The 23857-nt window shown below is 44.6% G+C and overlaps 1 protein-coding gene across 1 annotated transcript; it reads left to right on the top strand.

Moving 5' to 3' along the window:
* Window positions 1-1345: 1345 nt before the first annotated feature.
* On the top strand, window positions 1346-23466 carry FAM234B (family with sequence similarity 234 member B). Its single transcript, XM_058805934.1, has 13 exons — window positions 1346-1445; window positions 7307-7699; window positions 8633-8731; window positions 10976-11164; window positions 13008-13138; window positions 13835-13982; window positions 14326-14467; window positions 15093-15236; window positions 18531-18612; window positions 18840-18995; window positions 19589-19706; window positions 20835-21061; window positions 21478-23466. The coding sequence occupies exons 1-13, from the start codon at window positions 1346-1348 to the stop codon at window positions 21481-21483; spliced, it is 1935 nt and encodes a 644-aa protein (XP_058661917.1). The 3' UTR covers window positions 21484-23466.
* Window positions 23467-23857: the final 391 nt, after the last annotated feature.

The following is a 23857-nucleotide window of genomic DNA, read 5'->3' as shown; positions in this document are numbered from 1 at the left end:
ATTCAGAAAAACCTGGAAGGGAAAGAGTAACAACAGCTGTGATGGCTTCTCCAGAGTTTGCCACCTGGGACTGCCCCCACAAGTGGTGTGTCCTCAGGAAGGTCTCTCTCTGCAGCCTGGTGACATCAGTGGAAAAAACCCCTCTGGTACCAAAAGACTTTGGATCAGAACTATTCTCTCTCCTGTTTATATCTGGAAAAAAAGAAACAAAAACAAAAAAAACTCTCTTCACCAACTAGACCACTTGGTGTCTCTCTTCTGCTCCTTATTGTTACTAATCAAGGAATTCCAGGACAGAGCTGGACATGAAAGAGTGAGTACATCATTTGCAGAAACAGCACCTGAAACAGGGGAAAGCAAGAGCAGCAGCTGATGCTGAGGAAACGTGATGTGTTCATTAGCCAGGCAGAGTCTCTTTTGATGAATCTGGCCAATATTCCTTCCTCTCATTCAGTGACAGAGGACATTGCCTTGTGAGCTCTCACACAAATCATGACTTGAAGAAGTGGCAGGGTTTGGGAATCAGGAAGCCTTGTGGCTTTGGGGAAGCCACAAAACCCTCCTTGCTCAACTTCCCCCTTGTGGGAAAGGGAGAGTTCACTTATTCACTCACCTCGGAAGGCTGCGGTGACGACTGAGGACAGCTTTGGAAAACAACCTGGCCATCTTTTGTAATTAACCAACAAAAATAAAATAAAATAAAATAAAATAAAATAAAATAAAATAAAATAAAATAAAATAAAATAAAATAAAATAAAATAAACATAAACTTGCAAAATAAAAAGAAAACAACTAGATTTCTTCCAACCAAAAACTTCTCAAGAATGAAGGCATATATTTATAGCAACAACAATTTAAGGGGACTGGCACTTTCTGTGCAAACCACTCAGGATGACAAGCCTATTTCCCATCGGTCTGTGCCCACAAAGTCGCGCAGGCAGGCTGCGGAGATCTGGGCTGTCCCGGGTCACAGATAACCCGTCGCTCCCCGCGGGCCTCTGCCCCTCAGCCCGCCGGGCACACGGAGGGCCCGGGCTCCCCTCCCGCCGGGAACCACAATTCCCAGCAGGCCGCGGGGCGGCGCGGGGAGCGGGGCGGCGCGCGAGCGCACTGCCGTGTCCAGCATGGCTACGGTGCTGTCCCGGGCGCTGAAGCTGCCGGGTAAGGGCTGCGCGCTCGGGCACGGACCGACCGCCGGCCGCGCCGGGCCGGACTGCGCCGGGCTGGGCTGGGCTGGGCTGGGCTGGGCCGGGCGGGCCGGGCAGGGGCAGCCGCGGCCGGGGCGGCCCGGGTGGCGGGAGCGCGGGTGCCGCTGCCCCAGGGCTGCGGGCGCGTTGCCATAGCGATGTGGCGATGTGGGGTGGGGCCCGGCGGTGCGGGCGGTGAGGGGCGGCCGGCGGGCTCCGCGCCGGGCCCGCGGCCGTGGGGGGGACGCAGGGGCCGGGGTAGCGTTTCAGGGCTCGGAGGGCGTCGTGTGTGGCAGAGGGGGCCCTGGGCCGCGGCCCTGTGAGGGGTCTGCACGGGAGGAAAGGAAGCGCTGACCTCTCCGATCCGCTTCTGCCGGGTTTTGCCCATAGAAGCCAGGCCAGGAGCTCGGTAAGTGCCAGTGCAATTACCCAGGTAAATGTTTAAAGCCTGCCTGCCGCCTCTGCACCTTCCAGCCAGAGATCTTCAGCGAGATGAAAGGATATTCAAGCATAAAGGGCTATTGTGTGCGGTGAGCAGCAGTCAAACAGCCATTCTCTTCAGTAAGGAGATTAAAAGGGAATTAAAATACCTTGCCAAACCAGATCTTGGGAGCGTGCTGGTTGCTGTTGGATGTACTGTAGGCGATGCCAATGCACCTGGCTGCATTACCTTCAATGGGAAGAGCTCATTGCGCTTCCTAACCGTGTCTTGCCTTGGGGACAGCCCTGGGACAGAGACAGGGCCCAGCTGAGTGCGGCTGGGGAGGGCTTCTCCTTGGCGCTGCACACCACATGGTCTGCATGGCCCCAGCCCGAGAGGCTGCACTCACCGTCCTTTCTTCCTCCAGCAGTCCCTCAAGGTCCTTCCTGCCATTGTAACCCTTACCAGGAGTCATTACTTTTAGTTTATGTGGTGTCTGTTGAGTCTTATTCAAAGAAATTTTGTTTGCAAGTTGGTTTCTTCCTTGTTTTATACATACATATATGTATATATACCTTTGTCTAAATGGGAGGGAATACATTCCCATGAAGAAATCTGTGTAGGACAAGTGCAGACTGGTAGGTGTAGGTGTGTGCATTAGGGTGTCACCAATGGGGAGCTGCAATAAGAAGTGCAGATCTCTTCTGGGACCTTTGGAACCAGCATGATCTATTTGATATCTGCTGTTGGGAAACACTGATTTGGAAGAGGATTGTAACAGGCCTTGCAGCTGCATTTAAGAGAACAGTTCTTGCATCAATCCTCAGGTTAAACTGCAGAGATCATGCCTTTCTTGTGTGTTTAATTATTGAGAAATGCAGCTTCCAACAACAATGAGAAAGCAGAAAGCCTATTGCTATATCTGGTTTTTTTTCTGCATCTCATTAAATTAATTAAAAATCAATATGGGCTTAGAAATATGTCTGCAGTACCCAGTGACTGGTGCCTGCCAACTGCCAGAAAAATAAGCAGGACATGAAATTAGTACAACAGGTACTGGAACCACTGTGCCATCACTGGAATAATGCACTGAACATTGCACTCGTCTAAAGTCCAAGATCTTCTCTTTTCACTCCAAAGAAAAGCCTTCCCCATCTGTCAAAACCAGGAAAAATAAAATTACAATTAATACCTTTGAAGCCATCAGCACAAGAAATGAATAATTTATTGTCACTGGGACCTCATTTGAACACAGATAACCTAATGGGTGCCTTCTTTCCAGACCATGGTCGCACAGTGATCCTCTGTTCTTCCCTCAGAGGTCACATTCTTCTGCTGCAATAGTTGCCTGTGTGAAAATAGCATTTGGCAAATACATGGGAGATTTTCAAAGTCATAAAGTGTGATTTAGAGACCTGCTGCCCTTGAAAGCCAATAAGTTGGGGTGTTTCCCCTCAGTTCTGTCTTTGAAAGCCTCCATCGAAATCATTGGTATTTGCTTTTTCTGGAAAAAGAAAAAGGAAATCCAGTGTGATGTGACCAGTAACTTGCTCTGATTGTAAACACAGGCCACTGAATGGGAACCTCTGTTTTATCACTGATGCCATGGAAAAAATGGAATATGGTTTAGAGCAGGTCAGAACAGAGGATGCTTTGTTGACTCTACCTGTAGGGAGGGAGGGAGCACAGAGCTATGGGGAAACTGACTTTGCTGATACTAACTCCATACCTGTGAGGTGGATGCAAGGTTTGTATACACTTGGGGTCTCTTTGGAGGACAGATAACAAAGTGTGAGTTACACAGACCTGGTCCCTGTGTAAGGCCACAGAACTGCAGCTTGCTTTAGCTCAGAGAATGATTTCTCATGAAGGCTGCACAGTGGTTATCCTTTCAGGACACATGGTGAGAGTTTCACCAAGAGGCCAGCTCAGATCTTACCATTTCTACTTCCATGATGGAAAACTGAAAACTCTGTGTATTCCCTGACAGCTGGTTGCTTGCAACAGAGGCAGTTTTAGCTTTCTGTTGATGGACAAACTGTTTTCCTCCAGCCTGAGCCTTGTTGTTAACCAGAAAGGAAAGAATTTGACTTCTGAAGCACTTAAAAATAAATCATCATTCTCTAAAAGGTGTGAGACTGCCTGTGTTTTCACACATTCTTTACTGGTTTTGTGTTTGTTTGTGCTTTTCTGCTGAAAAATCATCTGAGGGTGAATAGTTAAAGTCAGGTGTGTTATCCCTCTTTCCCACAGCTAGTGACCTAAAACTCAGATGAGGAGTCATGTTCCTTCTGCTCTCCCTCCAGCCAGGTGAATCATGATTTACATGTTCTCTGCACCACAGAACAGCCTTGGGAGGCTGAGCAGAGCACATGCTTGCCAGCATTCCAAATGCATTCCCAAAACACCTACAGACTGGTTAAGATTCTCTCTGAACAGTAGGAGATAAGTCTTTGAATCCTCTGAGATGAGCGATACAATTGGGTTTTGCAGGTGCTAGATGAGTGCTCCAACAGCCTTTCTTAAAGGGCAATATCTTCCCTTCTTTTGGCTTAAAAACCCCAAAACTCAGGGCACTTTATGCCTGAGTTTAGTGAATGGCTGTGCCTTGTGGGTGTGCTGGGTAACCTTTTGGGGAAAGATAAGGTGAAGGTGTGCCAGTTTCTGATTCCTACTCTGGCTTAGACATGAATTGAGACTGAGCAGCTCTCTGCCTTATAGCTCCCCTACACTTCTCCAGAGTCTTAGCTATGTAGATGATCAGAAGCTGTCATTACTGTGTAGTAGCTGTTTTGTAGCCACTGCCCAGTGGTTTTCAGTAGGGCTGGTGTTCCTGTTTCAGGTTGTGGTTGATACCACTGTCAATCTCAGCATCTCAGTCTCTCAGTTCAAGGAGTGGGTGAGCCATGTTTTCAAGGTCCTTTCTGTCTCCAGAAAGAGATCCAGAAGAAAACTGTTGCAGATAAATTTAATTCATACCAGTGCTTTCAGTTGCATCAAGGATGATCAGCAGGTTCCAGTCTTTTGGTTGACTGTTTGGAATTAAAATAATTAAACAAAACATAGTATATGTAAAGCATAATTATTCTTTGAATTGTTTTACTCAAAAGTCACCAGTTTCCAAAACTGGGAGCAGTCTAGTTAACACAGCTGTCTGACTTTGACTTCCCAGGTTTAATACCATTTACTCTTGGGCCTGCCACGTTTGTTTTTCATGCCATTCTGACCTGGCTTGAACTGGCACATCTGGATCTGTTGTGAGAAGCTGCAAGTACCCTGGCAGTGAGGAATTTTTTGTTTCAACTGAGTAGTCTTTCAGTCACTTTTTAGCACAACCTGCAGTATTACACACCTGTGAAATGACACTGCAACCTCTGAGCAGAGTTGTGTGCCACCAGGGTCAGTGGCCTTCTGTGCACTTATGGAGTGGAGCCAAGGTTATCAGGACTTCCTGAAAACCCACACTTTGAGCACATGTTTCACTGCTTGTGAAACAAAGCAGTGTGTCACAGGGATACACCAGACTGACCCATGGAAATGCAGTATCTCTTGGTTCCTGCCTCCACAAGGAACTGTTTTTTGAAATGTATATGTGCACCAGGTTATTGAGTCTTTTGTAGAAACCCCTAATTCAAAAAGGAAGAGTCTGTCTTAGATATGTGAACATTTTGGATATTTTTATTTCCTTCTGTTCAGTGTAGGTGAGTTGTCCTGGCTGTTCCACCTAATGTGGGGCATTTAATTTTTGGTGGGATTGTAAGTTTTTCTTAAATCCTAAAAATGAAGCTGAATACCACTTGTAAGTGGTAGATGAAGGGAGAGTGAAGGTCCTTTTGTGGGGTGAGAAATGAGGAAGAACTAAGATACATGTGCTGCAAAATACACTCTAGATTATGCAAAATAGCTGTGTTGCACTAACTAGGTACTACTGTACATCTGTAACTTGAGTGTCTTTAGCAGGAAAACCAGAAGTAAGGTGTACTGTCTTAGTCAGGAATAATAATCATGAAAGCCCTAAAATTTCCTCTTTGTAAAGCCTTCCCATCATCTTAGTGTCTGAGAGGGGTTACAGCTTGCATATTTTTGCTTATTAGCTATGCCTTGCATGTATCACTTCAGGAATCATCAGGCAGCAGCCAGTTCCTGTTTCAGATCAGCATTAAACAAAAGGAAATGAGACAGATACCTGGGATAGCAAGGTCCCACCTTGTAATCAGAGAGAGAGAGAACCAGGCTGAGACTCTGGAATCCTCAGAGCATTGGCCATGGCTCCGTGCCCAGCCTTGTGGCACAGGGCAGCTCCCTGAGACGTGACCCTGGACTCGTAGCCCGGGGCAGTGACTCTGTGTGATCTTTCTGTCCCCATAGCCAGATGGTGCTGGCCTTAGGCCAGGGTGTGTGACCAGCTCTACACCTGCCCTCACCACACTCCCTGTGTCTGTCCAGGGCTTGGGGGAGGTTGTGTGTGCTGGGCACCTGTGCAGGAGCCACCTAAAGCTGAGCCACCTTCCTGCACCACCACCTGAAGGGATCAATACCGAGTTATCTGTCTTGGCCAGGCTAAGCACAGACTGTGGGCTCTGCTGGGAGCAGGAACAGGGCAGATGCACTGTGCTTGCCTCAGGCAGGGGTTGGAGCATTCCCTTTTGCAGAACTGAGCCATGCAGAGAAGGTGGTGTCTTGAAGGAACAGCCTGATTCCTCCAGATGTCAGCATGTTACTGGCCCAAAGCGGCAAAATTACTTTCCCCTCATCTTCAGGGAGACTTCTTTCTTGGGATTTCTGCTGGTCAGAGTGACTTTGAGATACGTACAAGTCTCTTTTCTTAGCTTGGCAGTGGAAGAAGGAGTCAGGATTCTTCAGTTTTTAAGGTTGTGTATTTCTTATCTATAACATTCTTTCTTTGGTTTGCTGAGGTCTGTTTAGCAGGTTAGACAGAGGCACACTGACTGCCCTCAGAGGTAGTGGTGTCTTTCATACTAAAAACTACGTGAACATTATTTACAATAACTTCTTAATACTTACCATGTATGTTAGACAGTGAGTTTCTACTTTAAACTAATTTAAAAGTGCTAACATCACTGGGAAGATGGAGGCTAGGAAGAAGAAAGAAGGACAGGGAACACCTAAATTCTTTTATCTTGGGACTCTGAGCTTCTATTCTAAAACTCTAAAAATTTACTTTTCGCTCTGTGACAGACTAACTATTATTCTGCTTAAACTTTCTTGACTTGTAATTCTTCATATAAAGGTGGTAATTTGCCCTATGGGTCAAAATCAAAGTCACAGGTGTCTTGGGCTCTGTGCCAAGGTCTCTGAGCTTTTTGGAAGCAGCTTGTGCTATCCAGGACAGCTAGAGAGATGTCCTGGGTTCTGGCACTTCATGTTTCATTGCTAATCAAGAAAGTATTAGAATTGAATCAGCCATGAATTCCATATAGATGCATGCATACACATACATATATGTGTACACACGCACATCTGAGGGAAATAAACTGTCAGCATCTTTTCTCCCACACATGCTAGTGTGAACCATGGAGAGAGAGACCCTGTCATTTCTCTCATGCTTCTCACTTGGAGCCATGCAAAATGCAGACTACTCTGTCATCCCTTCTGTATCACTCTCCACTGCAGCCTTTTCTCCACTGAGATCCTGCAAAAACTTATGTTTATTGTCTCTCTCCATCTTTCTTCTCAGGAAAGAAGAGTCCAGACCTTGGGGAATATGATCCCCTCACTCAGGCTGACAGTGATGAAAGTGAAGATGACCTTGTACTCAACATCCAGAAGAATGGGGGGGTCAAGAATGGGAAGAGCCCCCCTGAAGAGATGCAGGACCCCGATTCTGATGTGGAGGTCGGGATGACAAAGCAGCACACGTCAGAGAGCGCTGCTGAGGGTTATCCTGCCGAGACAGCTGGGAGCTTGGAGCAGAAGGCTGCTCCCTCTCTCATGCCGTACCTGCGCACTGCCATCTTTTTGCTCACTGTGGTGATCTCGATGATTCTTGTGCTGGTGTGCGCATTTCTAATTCCCTGTCCCCCTAGAGACTTGCATAACACCTGGAACCGCAACCTAGGTCAGGGAGCAGGTGAGAAAGCCCCAGGAACAGCATCTGGCATGGGGGAGGTGGCAGCTCCCAGGCTGGGCATCTGTGGGAGAGACCTATCTGGGAGAGCCAGGTCAGAGCAGAGGCCCTTCCTCACCACTACAGATGCTCCAAAATAATGGACAGGTGGCTGTGTCCTGCTCACTCTTGAAGCTGAGGCATGGGAAATCTGGCATCTGCACATAACAGTGCCACAAAATTTTGTTTCTGCCAACATCAAAAATTATTTTGACTCTTCTTCCACCCTGCCTTTTTGTCTGGATGTTGTGCTCTGTTCCAGATGGAGATGGCCCAGCCCAGTTTAAAATACAGTGCCTCCCTTTCTACAGCCTGGACTTTACCAATACCTCCATGCTGAAGTATGTGGTTGTGTTAGACAGGAGGAGGATAGAAATCTTTGTGTCTTCTAACTAGCTTAACTAACCCTATTCCATTGTCTTTTAGTTCTGCTTGAATCCATAAATCAACATTTAAGATCTTTTGTCATCCTGTATGGGTCACTGGTATCTCCCATTCTGATTGCTACAATAAAGTAACACTGTTTTGTGAAATAATTTCTGCCAGGATTTCTATATGTCTCTGCCTCCTTGCTTTTTGCCCTTGGCTTCCAAATCCAAGCTTTTCATAAGATACATGACTCCACATTGCCTCAGAAATGGAAGTGGGAAACATGAATCTTTCTCTATTAGCTACTCCATTTCTCCTTTCCCTTTCTCTGACCCAGATGCTACATTTCTGTCTTTTCATGAAATTAAAGATCTTACATGTTGCGAGCTGCCTACCCTTGGTGGTTCCTTGGCAGACTTTGTGAGGCTTGTCTATGCACAAGTCTCTTTTCTGGACCAGCCCTACTCTCCCAGTGTGTAAAATGAGCTGGGTGGCCTTTTTGACATGCAGTAATTGTAATTTTTGCAGGTGGTGTGTTATCCCCACTGGAGCTGTGTGATGTGAACGGTGATGGCCTCCCTGACATCCTCATTGTCTTCACTGCCTTGATGAATGCCAGTGTCATGGGTAAGCACTGCAGCTCCTTTCCATTCCTCTTAATGTGTCAGTAGGGACCTTTGTATGTTTGTCTTACACACAGGAAGAGTCCCTGACACTGCAAATCCACTGCATTGCTCTTTTCAGAGTTCCTTAAAACTGCTGGTGTACTGTGCCTGTGGTTGGTCGTGCTTACAATTTTCATTACAAGCCTGTGCTCCTATACCTTTTGGTCAGCATCATCTGTTTGCTCTTACCTCGTCTTGGGGCGACTCTGTCTCTTTGTCTTGCATTTGTGCACACTTCACTTGGTTTTTAGAAGCACCCTCACTTTGCTGCCTTTTTTCTCCAGGTCACTCCATATACTTGCCAGGCTGTTAATTCACAAATAATAGTCTGATAATGGGGCAGCTGCTGTGCCTGGCTGTTTAACAGGTGTTGCCCTGCTTCCTCCTCCTGGCTGCTTTGCTTTTTTGGTTAGTCCTCACACCCTTCAGGTGACAGCAGAACCTGCTGATGCTGGCCAGCATTACACAGGGGCTGCCAGATCTCGTGCCAGATCCTGTTGCACTGGGCGTCTGAAGCCCTGGAGTTTCTCAGCTGCCTGCTGTACTGCAGCTGCCTGTCCTGGCATGGCCTGGTGCCAGGTGAATCTCTTCTGCCTCAGAGAGGTATTCAGGGAGCAAGCATACATTGCACAACCTGAAGAAAATTCTTGGAGCAAAATGCCTTGGCTCTTCAAAGAGGTAATAAAAATATTGTTAGAGGATAGGGAAGATGCCTTTCTCCATGGCCCAAGCAAGGCCTCTAGTATTTCACAGCAAGTTCTGTAAAAAGAAACCTATGAACATAGAGAAAACTGTAAAGTAACTTAAAAATAAGTGAGAAAAGAAGATATGGTTGACAGAGAGGCTGTATTCCATTTATATCAGTTGTACTTGCACGCTATATTTTTGCCATTACATTGCTTTTATTTTTTATCCCAGATATACATATAGGCAGCATGCGCTGAATGAAACTGGTCATACCTAGTTGCATGCTGGGTTGTAGCTGTGCTGGAAGACAAAAACCAGACACTAAAACAGGTGTAAGCAGATCACAGTCCAAAACTCACATAGTTGGATATCAGCCACCTGTAGCCCGTGCTTGGGGCATTCACATAGTGCCAAGTAGAGATAAGCTTGGAATAGGCACCCAGTGGAGTAATCTGCAACACTGTTAACTGTTTCTCCAGCTTGTAGGCACAACAGCTGTGAGCTGCATTCAGGAGTTAGCTGTTCTTGATCCCTATCAATGTAACAAAGATAACTTGATCTGGGGCACCCCCTTAGCACAAGCCACATGATTTTCAGTTTGAGAAGAGAGTGAGTTTGACTTAGAGACTGGACTCAGCCTTGTGTTTAGCCAGTGGCCCTTATATGCCCTTTATGTCATCAGGTCACGTGCTAGTGAGATAGGAGTTGGCTTGGTCTGTTGTTATTTTGAAATGTGTGGGAGTTCATCTTAAGTTGTGATGTGACCATATTAGGTGGAGATGAATTACAATAACCACACTGAAGTCTGAGGGCAGACTGAGCTAAAAGTTGATCACATTTGGAATCAGAACCAACAGTCAATTGAAACAGCATACGCTACTTTATTTTATAATTATTTTATGCTAACTGGTGAATTGGAAAAAGAATGCCAAGTTCCACCAATTGGTTGCATTCAGTCTGTTTTTCACAATAATGAAACTCATTTGGAAAACAAAGGAAAGTGCTGTCAGACCACCAGTCACTCTGTTGCCTCCAGAATTACAGACAAACCAGCACTTTCATCTGAGGTGACGTCTGCCTTGGGAGTCAGTTAAGGTTTCCCCTTGGTGCTAGGTGTTTTGTTGAGGGAGGGGATCAGAATAACCAGTCTAATTTGACAGCAGTAAATTTCACAGGAGGAAGACACCACAACTGAGCACATTGTCCCCAGGAACTTGGTTCTCTCTGCGCAGCTGACCACATTTCTTGCAATGAGCTCAGGTTTTCATGATTTTCTGGGCTCTTGATTTTCAGCCCAACTTGTTTGGAGGTCACTGCTGGGCTCTGCATCAGAGAAATTGGGCCATAATGTGACATTTGACATTTGACCTTTGCTTTCAGGCAGTGTGGATTTGTCTGTCTGAAATGCTCAGCTCCAGGAGTTAGAGCTGGATCTCCAGCACAAGGACCCAAGACAACATGGTCATAGTAATCCCTCTGACACCAAGGGATCATATTCTCTCTTTCCTGCTTCTTCTAGGTGTCTCTAGACCCTCTGTAACTGTGGTGGCACTTTCTGGTATGAATGGCAGCACCTTGTGGTCAATCCAGCTTCCGGAGGAGACGCAAAGTGTGCAGTGCAATGGGCTGTCACTGGGGGCAGCTGCAGGGCCTGTCTGCCTTGTTACAGGAACATCGAAATTCCTCAGCCTTCTTAGTGCCTCCACAGGTAAAGTCAGCTACCAGCATATCAGAAATGTGCTGTTGCTTTTTTGTTTACTTTAAAGGACTAATAAGCATGAATGATTTGGTTCTGACACATCATGGTGGCTATTACTTCATGACACACGGAATGGAGTCAAAACTAACATGTTTCTAGTTACACAGGATAATAGAATCCAAAACATTTCATCTCTGTGGCAACATCTTCTTCCTACATCTCAGAATATTTCAAAGTGTTAATCTTAGCCTGTAGCATCCCCATGTCATAAAGAATATGTAAAGTCTTTTCTCATTAGCATTGAGCTGCTGGTACAACTCAGGACCTACCTAACAGCACTGCAAAGCTGAACAGCATTCTTGGAGAAGTTACATAAGGATATACACAACATCCAGGAAACCTTGCAGAGAAGTTAGGCCCATAGTTGAATTGATTAGATATGAATGAGTATTGCATTTTTAATCACTTGATCATGTACACCTTTGCTGGATTGCTGTTTGTTCTCCCACATTAATTCATTGGCAGAAATAGCCATAGGTAGGTATAGGGTTGCTTTTGGAATCAACCAAAAGGTACCTTGAAGGTGGGTAACTTTGGGATGGAGGTGTGTGTTAATATTACAGTTAGGCTTTAATGAACCCAGTTCATCCAAGGACAACGATTTCACCACAGTTGCTGGCTCAGCAACAAGACGCCTTCTCCTATCTCCCCTGGCTGAGGGGTGCTGTGCCTTTATCAGCTGAACAGTACCATCAGGCTCCCCTCCCTGCAAGGATTTCTACAGTCTGTCCATGGTATTCGCACCCCACCTTTTGTTCCATCCCCTTTAGTAGGTGCTATGGTTGCAGTTTCAGACATGCCAGTCACATTCCATCCAGGGAGCAGCAACTGTATTTTACCCTATTAAATTTCCATACTGTTAGAACTTCTGTTAGGATGTGAATATAACTTCTCAAGTTTCCTCTAATTTTACCCCCAGCTGTTTTCCCACACTTTTAAAATGCTTTTAGGGACTTGGGTTACTGGCACAGTGTTTGCATGGTCAGGACTGTGAGCTGCCTCCTTTACCAGCAGTAGCAATGTACAAGTTGGCCCTTGGTTTACTTTGTCATTCAGGGGCATCCTACAGAAAAACATTTTTAAAGATTTTAAAAGCAGAAAAACATTTTTAAAGATTTTAAAAGCAGAAGTGTTGGCAAAAGAATGATGAAAAACTAAAAGCATCAAATTTAATTGTTGCCTCTTTTTTAATGTTTATTTGCAAGTTTGCAAGTCTGGTTTTACTGGGTTTCCAGCTGGGTCTGTGCTGGACTGCTGAACCATTTGACATCATGTCTGTTAACGTGCTTTCCCCCTGAGGTGGAGTGAGCATGTCATGCTGGAGTGGTAATTTGCTGCTGGGAATTTAACTGAGACACAGATTTGCACTCTGAATATCAGAACTGTCCATCTGTTTCCTTTCCTCACATTTACCTAGCCTTTACTGCTGGCTGAGGCAACAACTGCTGTCCTGCAGAGCAGCACTCTCATTTGGGTTCTCCTTTTTAAAGTGAACCTTAAATATTCTTTCCTATTTCCAAAATTATTTAGGGCTCAGGTCTTTTATAGAGATGCTGAGAAGGAAGCACAGCAGGACTTGAAGCCTGACTCAAAGGCAATCTGAAGAAATGCTGGGAGAAGAATTTTACTTTCAACTGCAATTTGTCTCAGTTTGTAGATGTGTCTTTCCCCTTCACACAGAATGGGAGAAATAATTTCTCTTGCTTCCTTTTCAAGAAGGTTTTGTGGAACCCTCTTGGGATGCCCTCTGGTTCCCCAAGTACAGGTCTCTTTTATGCTGTTCTTTCCACAGGCAAGACCATCTGGACACTGAACTCCATTCATCTTTCAAGTGGGATCCTGGCTGCACCAGCTGCAACTCTTCCAGATGTAGATGGAGATGGCATTAGGGATATTGTTGTTCTGGTTCTCACAGAGACACAGGTACAGCACATCCCTGCTCAAGGTTTGGAAGGACCTTTACTATTTGTGTAGAGGAAAAACAGACTGATGTGAAAGGACTGTAACCAGAGCTGCAAGAGCCCTTAATTTTCATTCCCTTGGATTTTGCTGAAAAGCACCCTTTTTCTTCCAGTAGCTCAGAGCAGTGAGATCAAACAATAATGACACTACCTGCATTCTTGACAGCTGGGAATGAACAGAAGGGTCATTATGTGCACCTCACTGAGACTTGAGAATTATCTGTTTCTGTTCAATGAATGTGTGGTTTGAAGTGAGTGTTTAGCAGCAGTGTGGGGATGGATCTCTGGAGAAAGGAGCAGTTAGCTTATTCAAATGAAAGAAATACTTTCTTTTATTAATTAATTCAGATTAATTGTGTGATTAATTCAGATGCAGATTTCCTTTATGCTTGTCCCTCCCCACAATTCTAACATAGATTTTGTTAGAGGAGCTCAGATTTTTGAATTCCCTTTCATATTTGATCTATTTGTGTGAAGAGAAAATGTGAATGTAAGATGCCTAGGAAGCCAGACTGAGCAAAGAGAAAGCAAGCACTATCTAGACCTTGCTGAGGGGGAAATTATCAGTGCAGCTTCATGCTATGGGGGTGGGAGAAGATTCTGAGTGCAGAGATGCTTGAAAGCACTGATAAAAATCTCTGCCTCTCTCTCCTTGCAGCCTGATGTGGTTTTCATCTTGGTATCAGGAAAGACTGGAACTGCTTTGGGTGGGCCTGTGAGATACAGCACCAATGGAGAAGGGAAAGTGATTGGCCCTCAAGTCCACATCACCAGCCGGGGAGCCATCTACATCCTGTTTGGTTTTGGTAAGGTGCACCTTGCCTCTGCAGCACTTCACCTTCCTGAGAAAACATCTGTTTTACCTAAAATGGTCCAGAATGTCCCTGGGATACTTGTGCCATGCCTTCTGCTGTAAAATCTAAGAGGGCAAAAGCACAAGTCGCACTGCCATGGTGTGGAAAAGTACAGGAGCACCAATACCTGCTAGTCTCAAATACTTTGGAGTTTCCCAAAGTCACATCATGCCAGGGAAGTTCCAGCTCTGGGCATTTCATTGCCTTCTACCACAACTGCAGTGATCCCAATTACCCTCTGTTCTACTGGGTTCTCTTTTGCAGTCAGGATCCTCATCTTTACTCTTCCTGGCAGGTAATGTTCAGGCTGTTGCCCTGAGGGATATATTTACCCAAGCCAGAAACCGGGACAACTTTCCTGCAATGCTGCAGCAGGAGGAGCCAGAGTGGGAAAAGCGCAGATCTGTCAACTTGTCAGAGCTCATTGACATTTACAGGTACAAGACGGACTTGTCATCTTGCTCCTTCTGGGAGAGGAAGGGAAGGGTAGGCACTTATTAGTGCTCCTTGAGGGGGTTGCTTCTACTTCAATACTGCCCTTCTCTTCATTGTCCAGTTGATAAGTGGGGAATACTGTGGGGAACCTGTCATTTCCTCCCTGTCCTCTGGTTGTCCTAGCCAAAGAAGTGCAGAGTGTCGTAAAAGGGAGTCCTTAGCTTCTCCTGCTCCTTGTTCCTTTCTTCAGCCCCATATGCATTGCTGAAGGGAAAAAAGAGGCATTCCCAGCTAGTGGAGTCTCTTTGGGAAGCTCAGTGTGTGTGGGCCTGGATTTCTCAGCTCATTCTTCTTTACTGCCTAACTGTGGGGCTGGCCTTGATAGGAATAAAGGGAGGGAGCAAATGTGAACTCACAAACTTCATGCTTTTTATAGTAAGTCATGATATTCAGAAGACCGCACGTTTGAATTTAGTTCACTTAACTGAGGAGCCCACATGACTGGGGAAAAGATAGACTTCTCCAAGTATAGTTCTCATCTTTCATAGGAATTGCCACAGGACAGGCAGCTAGTGCTGAGATGTGCAGATACAAGCCTTGATCTCCTCTGTTTTCCATTTGTGCCAGTGGGGGTGTTGACTTTCTGCAGACGGTGAAGACGCCTGACACAAACTGCAGCAACCTGCTCATCACAACCAAAGAGAGCTTGATCCTGCTGAGGGGACAGGACCTGGAGCGCCACTGGACCCTGGAGCTGCAGAATATCAGCAGGTTACTTGCTGGGAACATTTGTCTGTCTTATTTCTTCCTGTACCATTTCCCAACTTTCAGTTCTAAGCACGTGTGTTCCTTAGAAAGCAATTGACAGTAATTCTCCAAGTCTGAAGAGGAATCTAAGTACTGGAGGTGTGTGTTGTTGAGCCAAGCAAGGAGGTCAGGAGGAGCAAGGAACAGAAGACTGGGAACTTGAGCTGTGTGCTTGTGAATGATCACAAATAAGGGGCTTGATTCAGGTACCCAACACTGAAGTAATGGGAATAATGTGGCATTGGAATTTAGTGGATTACTGATGTGTGATTCAGCCCACTTGCTGTCCAGGGCTTCAGTGGAGGGGATCAGTTCCATTAGTAATGTTAAAAATTTAAAACAGGTGAATGAGTATGGCCCAGAGATCTTAATGTTCCTTGAAAGTTGAAAATGAGCATTTTGATGGCAGTCAGCATCTATACTAAATGTAAACCTTAAAATAATACTGCTCATCCTCTAATTTCACACATGGAAATTAAGTAATTTTTCAGATCTTGTGGGTTGGTAATAACCAGCAATTTCAGTGCTCCCAGTATGAAATATTTGCAAAGGGCAGTTGGGCACAATTGAGGGAAATTACATGGGAAACAATTGCTTGCTCTAGTATTGAGAATAAAGAGAGCTTCTCTCAGCTCTGTCTTACCCAACTGTCAAGAGCATAAATGGGAAGAAGGCACTGGAACTTCATTAAGGAAAAGAAAAAAGGGTGTTCAGCTATCTTTGATATTCAGGTAATGTCCACATTCTTGAGGGCTGATAGGTGACATAAGCCACAACTTTAGGAATGAGTTATGGCTAGTTGATCATGCCATGGGGAAAGGAAATGGACTAGAAGTGTTTTGGATTCAGAATCTGCAGACTTCTGAATGTGTCTGGCATCAAGTTTAAAGGGCAAGTGTGTGTAAAGTGACTAAGCAGAGCCACTTCATAGGTGCTGTAGAATCAGTTATACACAAGAAATTTCTAAATGGATGCAGCAATAAATTGGAATGCACAAATCAAGAAGGGTTAAAAACCATTCTTTACTAGTATGGTTGAGGTTGGAGTGTACCTCTGGAGGTTTCCTAATCCCACCTACCTGCTCAAGCATACTCCAGACAAGGTAGAGCAAATTACTCAGGGCTGTGTGCTGTCAGGTTTTAAATATTTCTGAGGACAGAGACTTCACAACATCTCTGGGCAGCTAGTATTCAAGGCTGCTGCTTTTTACCATTCCCTGACCTCCCAAGGGACAGAGTACAATACATGTAGAGGAGCTGGCAGATAATTATTGAAAAATAATGAAAGCAATTCTTGTTCTAGGCTACTGTACTAAAGTCCTGGACTACCTGTTTTCTCAGAGTTAAGAAAGACAAAATTTACTACACTGAGTGTATTGTGGGCAAGCATTTAATTAAGAGGTTTGTTTGGATTTTTTTAGAACTTAAGTTCTACTTAAGCATCAAATTCAGGTCAGGGATGTTACCACAGAGTCAAACAGACTGAATTCCTTGTTAAACAAAGCTTACAAAGCCAGCTGTGAGCACTCCTTTTCCTGGGTAAACCTGCCCCAAGCACACCACGTCATCCAGGCAGACTGAGTGCACGCCTGTGGGAATAATTTCTGAGAAAACCAACACGGCTACTGCAGATGTGCTGCATTTCCAGATAACTTTTGACAAGATCCCTGGAAAACCATAAAGGAAAATCAGTAGTCATAAAACAAGGGCGAAGTTCAGAGACCATGAAATTGAGTAAGCAGTTGCAAATTGTGTTGTAAATGGATGTTTCAGATGAGAGAGGATTAATAGCAGGTTGCTGGGGGGATTACTGTTGGGCAGAATAATTACTAACCTTCTGGTTCATTTGAGCAAGTGCCCAAGGGATTTTTCACTTGATTAGTAGCATCCGATGTGCTTACATTTGTGTGCATTCCGTTTGTGGGATCTGCCACCAGCTGTGACCCATAAGAGCAGAGGCACCTTAGGAGATGTTTTGAGTTTGTGGTCATAGGATAGAATTGTCTGCTCCTTCCTTTTGCTACTGGAGAGCTTTTGAGCTATAGGAGTGTCTTGTGAGGGTATCTGTAAAGCAAATGGCATTGTTTGATGTTGTAAGTATAAAGTCAAGCCACTGCTGTGGTATTACTGTTCAGGAACAGTAATTCTGTCATGCATGTTTTAAAGGGGAAGATTGGGAAAAAAATTGGGAAAAGGTCTGGAAAAAATGCTTTGGCATGGAAAATTTTGATTATTGAGTTTATATGATCAAAGAGAAGCCTGAGAGGTGAGTTCATAAGCGCGTGTAAGAAATAGAAATTAACAGGCATAGCAAGAGCAAGTGCCTTGGAGCAAAAGCCATTCATGTTCAGGAGAATGAAGATGCAGGAATGTTTCTTTGGGTGAAATTAATCATTAGAACTAACTGTCATGGGAAGTGATGAATTCATCTCATCAAAGATGAGGCAAAGCCAGCCTACTGATACCTGGTTAATTGGGTGAAATACAGAAATCTGTCATAAATAAGAGGAGGGAGGATATACTCTGATCCTGCCTTGCCATAAAATCTCTGGTTCTGTGAACTTTGTGGATTCAATTGTGCTTATTTAGAATTGTGCACCCAGCTGTGGTGAATTGAAGGAAGACAGAGGCAAGGCTTAGAAAGCCAAAAGCAAGAAATATGGTTAAAGAACAATTATAATGAGAGATATTAATGTGTTACATCACCCAGAAGTGAGAGAATGAGAAGGGACTTCATTTAACCTGCTTAAAGTCACCAAAAGGCTTGTAAACCTGCTAGCAGTAAGAATACAATACAAGGAATCATGGTTTGTTAAGATCCATCTCACACAGCTCAGGCAGCCTGGGAAATCCACTTTCTGCAGGAAGCCAAATGTGCCAATGCATTTTGGAAGGGCTGGGTAATTTTATATAATTATAGCAACAACAGTACAGGTTCTCATGCAAAGAACGACAGAGTAGTGTACAGGGGGATAAACAGATGTCTACACAGCCCATCAAGCAATGCCCCCCACACAGACAACTCTGAAGAATGGCTGAAAAGCACCATGGGCCACTTTACCATTTTACACTTTTCTGATCCACCAACAAATGATTCCTGACAGTCACAATTGTTATGAGTGAATGAAAGACCTTATTTAGCATGACAAATCCTGTCATTTTAAGAGGCAGAATGGAGGATGAAGGCAGCTATTCTGCCTCCATCTGAAATTACTTTTTTTTACCATGGGGCTGAGTGTTTCTTTTTCCAAATTTACAGCCAGCCTGTACCAGGTTACTTTGGTGCTGACCAAACTCTGGACTTCATGCTGCAAGCGCAGACTGGAGATGGGAACAAAAAGGTAAAACAGGTGAAGGCATGGAGGGCAGTGGCAGCACAGGAGTGGGGTAGGCTGGGTAAAAAGCAATAAACATTCTCTGGTCCTTGCTTTTCCCCTCTCTTTGGCCGGCACTCCTTAGGGTGTGGCCACAGGCATGAAAGGGAATAGCACAGGCCATGCCTCTGCGAGGGGGCTCAGCATATCCATGCCTTGGCATCCATTAATGCTCAGTCTCTCCCTGCCTTGAGGTGGTGGTGATAGATGGCAAATCTGGCCTCCCTGTTTGGAACCAGGAACTTCCATGGCAGAGGCAACAACTCGATGCACTCTCAGTCATGACTTTGGACAAGAAGTCTGTTTTTCTCTTCTGGGCTGATGAAACCAAGCCTGTGTTACGAAGTTTGGTGAGCATGCATCTTTTCTTCACTTTAAGGTTTCTCTGTGGAGTATGTGCAGTCTCTTTGTCTTATTCCTATTGTCATTGAACTTGAACCTAATATGTGAGAAGGCTGTCAGGGACATCTCTTACTTTGACATTCTGACTTCTCTGAGCCTGAACACAGGAATTTTCATGTGCAAATTCTTCATTGTAAAGCTTTGTTGACAGAAATTTTGCATCTACAAACCCCAAAATTTGTGAATTTCATTTTTTCATGCAGCACTGAAGAGTAGCTTCAGATTTGTTCTCAGCCTAGAGTGCTCCTTCTGTCAATGCAGGCACACATTTTGGCATTGAGACTCAAACTTCCAGACTGTAGCTTTGCCCATCAAGCTGCATATGACAGAGCTAGATTTCAGCCTTATCAAAGAGAAATTGTAGAGCAAATTCTGTTTTGGGGAAAAAATGGTTTCAGGATTTAATCTTTGTAAAACCACAGGTTTTAATTCTTTGATCCATGTAAAAACAACACAGTGTCAGAAAACTTTATTTTTTTTGACAAAACTAGACTCCCCTTTGCTAACAGTTGTTATGTTTTTGTGTATTTCATTCCAACAGCAGCCTGGTCCCAGACCTGAGCGCCCAGGGCTGCACCACCTCTATCTCCTCCATCCTGTTTTTCCTACAGTCCTTCTGGACCTCACCAATGCAACAGACAAAGTCATTGCTTCAGCAGGTGAGTACAAACGGAGGAGAAACTACCTAGACTAGAAACAGAGAGAGAGAAGTAGCTGTGAGAAACAGTGGGCTGCAGTTGTGCCTTTAAAGGGAGACCAAAGGTCCACCACACATAGCATGGCAATGGGAAATAAGATTCATCTTCCTTCTGAAGGAGCATCCCCTTCCCCCTGTCCACCCCCTACTTTGAAAATACAAGACCCACAAAGTTTCTTATATGTTTAAGTGATGGCAGGTTTAATGCATGTTCTACACCAGAGTTATTGTGCTTTCCACAGAGCTATTTTGAATTTAATGCCGTGCATAAAAAATCCCTCTGTGACTTTTCTCTGTCACCTCAGATCCACTTCTGCTTTTGTTGGTCATCTCCCGCTTTTTGTGATAGGAGCTGTTCTACTTCCCCTTCCTTTTTGTAAGGGGGAATCAAAATATATGTGTGTTTTCAGGGAAAAGTAGATCTGGATTTAACATCTATACAAGACTGTACAGTCCTGTTCAACTTTCTTGCTCTTTCTAAAGCCATTCAGCAAATAACCAGCCTCTTGTGCATGGGAGTGTGGAATAAAAGACAGTTCATCCAGAACTGAGAGAAGTAGGCCGGAAGCATAGAAAAACTATTGCATAGTAATAACATCTAATTGGACTTGAATCAAAAATACAGTTCAGGCAAGAACAAATAGAATACTATTGTTACAGGATTTTTTTTAGAAACTAGGATTTCTGAGGTCTGTACAGATCATTCTGCAGTGACTGGAGTCACCTGACTTGCCAGTGCTTTACAAATTTCCAGTTTTATAGAGGTAAAAAATAGCTACTAACAGGTGTGGGAAGGAGATCTGAGAGTGAACTGTGTTCTTGAAACATGCTCATATCCTGTGTCAAGCCCAAAAACATAACCTGGAACCAGACCCTTTCATTTCTGATCTATATTTCAGTTTCTATCCATGAAAAAATGTTAAAATAATATTCCCTTATCAACTAAGGTACATGGAATTGTAAAGTCAGACTGAATATGCTATCAGTCTCGTGGATATTTTGATTGAGTAAGGGCTATAACATTTCTTTTGGAAGAACCATAAGCATTTCCTCCTCACCACTGTTTTCTTGCCCTTTTCTCATGGATCAGTTGGAATTAATGACCTCCAAAAGGATGCATTTCACATCACTGTGACAACAACTGCAACCTCTGAGAAGCAGCCAGGATTTCTGTCAGTCAGCAAGCTGGGCCTGAAGTGGGCCATGATGAGCCAGGGCCGAATGGTGTGGTTAAAGGACAGCAGGACTCCAAAAATCAGCCGTGGAGAAGTGAGGCGATTTCTGGCCCGGATGAAATTTGCTGACTTTCCTCAGAAGGTGAGATTGTGCAGAAATCCCTTATGAAATCCAGGCCTTTGAAAACATCTGATCTCTTCCCTACAGACACAGTTAAGGTGCTCTTTGGGTTGGAAGGAGACTGGTGGGATGCAAAATGACTGTTTGCAAGATGACTTGCTGCCCCTTTGGGCATAAGATGGACAGATTGTGAAGCAAAGATGTACTTAGGCAGTTGAGCACAGCACAGGATCTTAGGTAGAAGCAGGGATGATGATCATAAGAGACTGAGAGACTTGCAGAGGGATCAGAGAGGTGGGACTGAGATCACTTGTTTTGACATGGGCAAGCAAGGGTCCTCCATATAGTGGTGCCCAGGTTCTGTTGCTGACTTTACTTCTCCAGACTGGATGATAATCGATTTTGGCTTTAATGTTTGTTTGCCTTTCCTTCTTCAGCTCTAGCCTGGTGGTTCCTCAGGTGTTGGTTGGACCTGTGGCCTGTACTGGGAATATAGGAAGCTGCTCTGTGTATCTTCAGGAAAATGGCTGTATAGAGGGAATGGGGTCTAAAAGCACTTCCCCTTTCTTCAGCTGTCTGGGGAATGCTACTGAAGGCAGGTTTGTCCTAGGCAGACCTGTTCTGTACCAGAGAAACCTTACTCAGCAACTCCCTCTCCGTGTGCTGTTCTTGCATGCTTCCTTCCAGGTAACACAGAAATGTGAATTTAGAGGTTATATACATATATATATAAAATCAAGCTTTATATATATATGTGTTAATTTATACAACGTATGTATATTTTTGTATGTTTAATTTATGAATGAGATTTAGGACACACCTTTTTATGTCCAGACAGTGTTCCCAAGCAGTCTAACAAGCTCTATGCCTAGAGTGAGCCATGATGAGTCAAGGCAAGTGGTGTGGCTAAAGGACACCCTTAATCTTTTTATTTTTGGAGAGAAGCCTCTGGCTCCTGCAGGTTTAGTCTTATCTACGACTTCTCCTGTGCTCTCAGCTCTCTTGTCCATGCTGTTGCCAGACTCACAAACAAGCTAGTTCTCTGGCTGAATTACCTGATCTAGAGAAGGATGGTCTCCACAGCATCTGCCAGCCCCTTGCACTTGTGTGTTTCTTTCCCACTTCCAAGTTCAGGACACCAAGTTCAGGCATATGTGGGTGATGTAGAAGCGAAAGGTTCACAGCTTATTTCTCTCCATCCTTAAGGTTTGTATGAACCCACATTGTCACTGTAACATCACACTGCAGTCCAATGGGCAGAATCTCCCTTTGCCAATGTAAGACAGCCACCTTGGGATAGGAGGTCCAGCAGATCCCAAATGTCACCGTAAAGGTCACTCAGTCTTGTCACAGAAAAGCTGATTCTTACGCAACTGCTCCAGGGTTTAGAGGTTCAGAGACAGAACTAGAAAGCTTTTCTGTGCATTTTAACCCTATCCTGAGCTCAATATTGCAATTCCTTTGCCAGACCAGCCCTGTGTACAGCTCCAGGAGGAGCAAGCTACCTCTGGGACACATTTGTTCACAGCGTGTTAGGTGTGTCCCACTCTGTCCCAGAGTGTGCCATTATTCTCTGTTGCATTTGAGCAGCATCTGTATGAATTTTCTTGTAGTAGAAAAGACCATATAAAAGTGAAACAATTTGGTGCCCCGGTAGTTCCCCACCAGTATTTTAGGGCAACAATATAGGAACTCCTTTCCTAGTATGCCATTCTAAGCCTGGCTTTGACATTAAACAGAGCCAGGCTGAGATGAGGATTGCAAAGGACTTTTCTGTCTAGCACGTGCCCTTCCAGCCTCCCCACATTTCCCCATGAGTTATGAGGTGATAGCAGACTTTGACCCTCCTTTCAGATGGGCACATTAGCCATGGATTTGCTCTGCTGGGCCCTTGACACCTCTCTTTGCTGTATCACCCTTTCCATCATCCCACATTTCTATATAAAGCTTCCAGGATAGCCCTTCAGGTTTAGCTGCAAGCCCCAAGGCTGGTCTTTGGGCCCTGATCTCCCAATGTTAGAGCTGTGAACAGTTTGTATACCTTTAATGGTATTTTTGTGTAAATAGCTTTGTATATATTAGCACAACTGTAGCAATGGCTCTAGGCCTGGCATTTTCCTTCAGACAGGGTTTAGTGTTTATAATAGAGCTAGTGTCAGTTAATAGAGCTGCAGAATAGGACTGAAAGTGTGAGGACCAGTAACATATGAGGGATTAAACAGGAGTGCTTCTTCCCTCCTGTGCAGCCACCACCTTGCTGGGAAAGGTGAATCGGCTGTTACCTAAGTAGCTACTTCTGAGATTCTTCCTGAGAGAACTGACATTCAAGAGCAGTGATGTTAGCTCCTCCTTAATGTGAATTCACCCTGCCCCCACCCCCACTGTGAATAAAGAGTCTGTCTGTATATTGTTGGAAAAATGTATTTGAGCAGTGAAACAAAATAAATACTGTGTACAGCGTCATGTGTCATGTGAACCAGTGTTTCACCTTTGAGAGATGAGCTTGCTTGGGGTTTTTATTCAGGGGTTGTTTGCAATATTTTTACAATGGACAAAAAGGAACAGATGAATAGAAGTAACATAAAAAGCAAAAGTCCTGCCAAATTCTTAATGGTTACGAAGAAACAGTAAAAAGAGGCAGACAGCAAAGTACCTCCGAATGGGAGATTTCTGGGCAAAAAGCAAGAAGGGAACATGTGGGAGTCATTACAGATAGGAAGGAGGAGGAGATGTCTGAAAGCTATCTCCTATTCCTACTGCAGCAGGACTTTTAATCTGGGGGCAGGGAGAAGAGTTTGGGCCTGGAAATTAAGAATA

Source organism: Ammospiza caudacuta, chromosome 5 (assembly GCF_027887145.1).
Source record: "Ammospiza caudacuta isolate bAmmCau1 chromosome 5, bAmmCau1.pri, whole genome shotgun sequence".
NCBI lineage: Eukaryota > Metazoa > Chordata > Aves > Passeriformes > Passerellidae > Ammospiza > Ammospiza caudacuta.
Note: the sequence above shows the minus strand (reverse complement) of the source record. Positions and strands in the feature narration are given on the sequence as shown.

Coding starts and splice junctions, on each gene's coding strand:
- FAM234B (XM_058805934.1), top strand. CDS start 1,346: ATGTGGCGATGTGGGGTGGGGCCCGGCGGTGCGGGCGGTGAGGGGCGG. Junction 1,446..7,306: donor GGGGGGACGCAGGGGCCGGG/GTAGCGTTTCAG, acceptor CTTTCTTCTCAG/GAAAGAAGAGTCCAGACCTT. Junction 8,732..10,975: donor GATGAATGCCAGTGTCATGG/GTAAGCACTGCA, acceptor TGCTTCTTCTAG/GTGTCTCTAGACCCTCTGTA.